Below are 5,253 nucleotides of genomic sequence, written 5' to 3' on the forward strand. Positions count from 1 at the left end.
AATAATCCGTAATCAAAGTTTAAATAATGTGAACATTCATACATAGTGCTATACGCGCAACGTTGGTGGCATAATAATGTATAAAATATTAATTTCTATTATTTATATTGCGTTACAATAATATATAATGCTCTAAAATAATATTTTACATGAATGTATTAATTAATGTGGTATTTATGAACACAGAGGAAGTGCTTCTGAATGCCGGGTTTTTAAAAAAACACGGTGTTTTATTTAAATTCTTCAAACCAAACAATTAAATAGCATGTAAATTTCGAAATAAATAACCCTAAACATTTAAAAAGTTTTAGATAAACCTTTCACGAATAATATTCACAATTAGACAGATTCGTTTGTGGTTTAGATACATATCCTTTTTTTATTATTATTATTATTCCTGCTGATTTCTTAATATTTTCGCATTTGCATTCAAAATGAGTGCCTAACATATATTCATGATCATATTTACAGTCTGAGCCAAAAAAAAATGCTCACGTTTCAAAACCAGAGTAAATGTAACGAAATAACAACATCTGGAATAAACTACTTGAACAGAAGAATCATTGGATAAGTCTCTTGGGTGTCCAACACGCCATCAGCAATTATTTCAGCATTGTTGCATTTCTTCTCTCACACATCGGATGCATTAGAGAAGTTAGAGAAAGTGCCTCGGATGATATGCATTCCTCCCTCCGTGTTTTGAGCATCGCAATATGAAAAGTGCGTCTTTGTAATTCGGTGTATTTACAGAATAGAGTTTCTACAAGTGCGGTGTGTAAAAAGCGGGCGCTCCATAAGTCTGTGAGCTGAGCATGAACGGGGAAAGAACTGCATGACTTGGAAGGAAGGGTAATTGAGTGGTGCACACTAGTCCTCCAGGTGTGTGACTCGGGTAGCTGGTGTGCATTGATAGATGGCCGCTCATGGGTGGAGACGGACTGAGGGGACTGAGGCTCCCCAAGCCGCCGTTCGGTCCGTTTGGTCCTCCACCGCCACCCCCTGTCGGAGCGCTAGTGTCCGCTCCCGGGTTCTGCTTCTTCCACTTTGTCCGGCGGTTCTGGAACCAGATTTTCACCTGCGTCTCCGTTAAGCTCAGTGACAGCGCCAGGTTCAGGCGCTCGCACACGGAAAGGTAACGCGTCGATTTAAACTTGTTCTCCAACGCCACGAGCTGCTCGTACGTGAACGCAGTCCGAGCTCTTCTCGGCTTCCCGGACTTGGAATCCGAGCCGGTACGTTTTCTTTTCGGCTTGCCTGCTTGGTTCTGTCCGTTGGATGGGGACTGCTGGCTTTGCTGGCCGCCGCCACATGGACTTTTCATGACCGGGTCATCATCCTCTCCGTCGGCGTTTCCGGTGAGCGCGCCGCTGCTCTCCTCGCTGCACAGGTCATCCTGCATCTCGCTGTCCGTGTGATTCCCACGCGTGAAATCATTCTCACACTCGGAAGAAGATCTAAACACGAAACCATCTTCTGCTGAAAAACAATGTACAGTTATGCGTTAATCTTTTTTTTTGCACAAATAAATCGATATTAATTTGTGTTAAATAACGTCATAAAAATTAAGTCATTATGTCATAACTCAATCGTGTAATATGACGCATCGGCGTTTGCTTGATTGATACAATAATTACAAACACAAATATTTTACATGAATTAAACTGATTATGAACTTTTTAATTTTATTTGGTAAAACTAAGCACAATGTTCCATTTTATTCTTATAAAATAAAATGTATTTACGCCTGAAACTTTTTTATACATTTTAATATGTGTTTTATTTATTTCTGCACAGCCTTTATTAGATATGCCATTTTCATTTTGAAAGGTATCTAATTAGTCTATAAATAAACTGAATTTAAATGTTTATTTAAATTTCTTAAAGAAAATTAATAAGAGCCTCTATTTGCATGCTCGACGCGGTAAATATCTGCGAGTGAATCGTGTTTTCAGTCTGCTAGGTTATTATTTTATTATTGGAAATCAAGTACAAACCCTTTATACAGTCTGGTCTGATGTTTTGAACATGTCTCCAAGTTTATTTGCAGAAACTGTCGTAAATATAATTCAAAATCCTATTCAAAAGATCAGCACGTGTCCATTCAGGGTTTGATTGTCGCACATTTTCACTATTCAGGCTCGAGACAAAGCTGTGCAACAGCAAAAGAAACAAAACAAAACATAAAAAAAAAAAAACAATTAAACTCCTTCGATCACTTAATTCTGCGCTGATTGGCGCGTTAAGGACGGGGGATAATGGGGAAGATCGCCCCAGAGTGGCATGTGCAACGGACAGGTCGATATCCTATTATCGAATCGAGTATATCTCTTTCAGGCAGCTTGCAAACGCCTCCTCGACGTCTAAATTATAGGGTCAAATTTCGGATAATTACGCGATTTAAACCTTTTATACTTATTAAAACAGATATCGATCACAACGCTCTAAAACAAAAAAGCAAAAAATGATGCACATGATAGAGGAACAACCTTTACCTCTTTCACACACTCATGACTTCAGTACTACAAACTGTTTACATACTGTTTTTGCACATCTTTCCTGAACTTCTGCTTTATTGTTCTTTTGCACAACATTTTGTTTACATTTTGGCTACTGTTCAATTTTGTTTACTTTGTCTTGTTATAACAGGTTTACTGGCGGAGCTATTTAGTGTTTTCTCTTGAACTGTCTCGTGTTGTCTTTGCACTGTCTTGTGTTGTCTTTGCACTGTCTTGTGTTGTCTTTGCACTGTTTGCACCAGGTTGCACACATGCACTTTATGTGGCGAGGACACTTACTAGTCCTTAGCCCTGTGTTTTCTGTTTTCTGTGATTGTTGTTGTATATAGCATCATGTTTCAGGAGGAACGTTGTTTCATTTCACGGTGTACTGCATCAGCAATATATGGTTGAAATGACAATAAATGCTTCTTGACTTGACTCTAAATACACCACGCATTCGGTTTATAGGCCAAACTTATTGTGCGTTTAAATTGACAAGTTTATTTGAAATAATTGTCTCCGCAAATGTCGACAAAATAATTGATTTGAAATTAAAAAGAAATAATGTCCTTTTCCCAAGCAGTTATTACATGATTAAGATGGGAGAGGTTGTGATCACTTCAGAGAAGCACTACAAAGTTTTCATTTTATTTTCAGGTTAGAATAAATAACTAGTGCGCTTTTACGCACATATATTCTAAGCACTTAGACTAAGAAGTTATAGTTAATTTTACGACTAAAGTTTTGCCATGTAGCATAACTCGCATCCCAATAAATTTCTATTTATTTATCACTTACTGAGCATTCCAGATGATTTCTTGCACTCGTACTCTTCAGGATATACTTTCTGATCCGCTGCATGGTTTGAATCTTCGCCTCTGTTTTCTGTCCCGAACCCACAGCCGGACTCACAGCCTGTCCGGTTGAGTGGCTGTTTTTTGCTTGTGAACTTATTCGGGTCCAAAATGTCCAGCACGGAGAAGGAGGTGGTTCGTGGAGCGCTGGCTGGCGGAAGCGCAGGTGCATCCTGGCGCCCGGCGTTTTCTCGGCTCTCCACCTGCAGCACGTCTCTGGCAGCGGAGCAGGAAAACACAGGCATCTCCCCGGAAGCGATGCGCTTCTCCCCGTGCGCCTCCATGTCCTCGCTTTCCGGAGACGCGACCACGATCACTGGCGTTTGAGCAGCGATGCCAGTCGCAGGCGGTTCGATGGAAATGTCGCCCACCTGCACTTTATCCCTATTCATAGTTTTTGTCCCACTAGAATCGTGTTCGGCTTAAAGCATAGCGGTTAGAAAGATGCTCGGAGCGTTAGATTCATCACCCTCTCAGTTCTGCATGCAGCGCGCTATCTGTATCCTGTTCAGCAGCACTGGGGGTCGGAGTGGACAGATGCCCCGCTGGATGTTGATCTCTCTTGCTCCTTTTTCTTTTTTGAGGGGGGTGTTTTAACCACCACCACCACCACCACCCCTCCTGAGTGCACCCACCCCCCACGTTTACGTCCCGCCTGTGCTCCCGTTTGCTCTCTCAACCCTCCCCAATCCTTCTTTCACCCAGCCGAAACCCACGCACAACCCAGGCGCTACGCCTTATTTATGTATTCATATTCTACCGTGAGCCCGTAATTGGCTACAAATTAATCCCGCTCCTCTAATAGCCTATTATCTCCGTCTGCGGCCGGGAGAAGCGGCGGCGGCGAGCGGCGTGTGAGCGATGATGTGGGCCGTTGATATACGCAGCTGTCAGCTCACTTTCAACGTTAAGACCATCGGACTGGAAAGTCACTAAATAGGCTTATTTTTCCCTTCCCCTTCCTTCCTCCCTCTCCTCTCCTCTCCTCTCGGTCGGGATTGGGGTTAGGATAATGATTGTTCCACGATTTATTTTTTGGAGAATAGAAGCCTCCTTATAAAAACTAATGCTTTCCATTCAAATACATTAATTTGAATCAAAAATAATAAAAAAAATTTAGGCAAAAATTAAAATTTGCTGCAAACTGCAATTAAATATTAAACATTTTCATTTTATCATTGAGCGCTTTTAACTTAAAGCATTTTTTATCCCGACAAACTAATCAGCAGCTAATAAATAATTCACAGAATTAGACTAAAGTCTTTGGTCACTTCTATAAACTCTCCACTGATTATAAAAAAGTCTTTCTGCTAATTTCTCATTAACTGTTAAGTCACAAATCTACAAAGACTATAATATGGTCAAATTCCCATGCAAAGTTTAGCAAAATTAGATTTCTAGGTCGAGTGGGTGACACATACAAGGTCAGTTCTTTGCAATTATCGGGTGCAATGATCCTTTGGGGGGAAGAAATTAAAAGTTAGGCAAAATAATGGGTAAAACAATCAGCTGTAATTTTAGTGGGGAAGAACATGATTATCCCATCATGAGCAGACCCACGGGAGCTCAGCCACAGCGACACGCAGACGCGTCCAAGCTTTAATTCAACACCTATTAGCTCTTAATCAGATCTTCAGAGCATTCAGACAATCACTTTACCCCGCGTTTCCCCAATTACAATCTATCAACTTTGTCTTATTTGTGCTTTGTGGAAAGAGCAGTCTAAAAACAAACAAGCAAGAAAAACTATTTGCAAAAAAAAGTAGCTGAAATTGATATCGATATCTTAACATGAATTAATGTTATACATTTAAATTGCAAATGGCAACAATTAGGAGGGAGGTATAGAAATATCAAACTCCAATGCATTTTTGCAAATGACACTGTTGCAACTATAAATA

General features: G+C 40.5%; 1 protein-coding gene across 2 annotated transcripts; it reads right to left on the reverse strand.

Moving 5' to 3' along the window:
* Positions 1-213: 213 nt before the first annotated feature.
* Positions 214-4,906, reverse strand: nkx1.2lb (NK1 transcription factor related 2-like,b). Of its 2 annotated transcripts, none has more exons than XM_083561391.1 (2): positions 3,297-4,906; positions 214-1,473 (listed from the first exon to the last, which is right to left on the reverse strand). In XM_083561391.1, exons 1-2 carry the CDS (start codon positions 3,742-3,744, stop codon positions 761-763), a joined length of 1,161 nt encoding a protein of 386 aa, XP_083417517.1. In that variant the 5' UTR covers positions 3,745-4,906; the 3' UTR covers positions 214-760. The 2 variants fall into 2 exon arrangements, with proteins under 2 accessions (XP_083417517.1, XP_083417516.1); XM_083561390.1 differs by having other exon boundaries at positions 214-1,476.
* Positions 4,907-5,253: the final 347 nt, after the last annotated feature.

The sequence above is a fragment of the Silurus aristotelis genome (assembly GCF_946808225.1).
Source record: "Silurus aristotelis genome assembly, chromosome: 14".
Classification (NCBI taxonomy): domain Eukaryota; kingdom Metazoa; phylum Chordata; class Actinopteri; order Siluriformes; family Siluridae; genus Silurus; species Silurus aristotelis.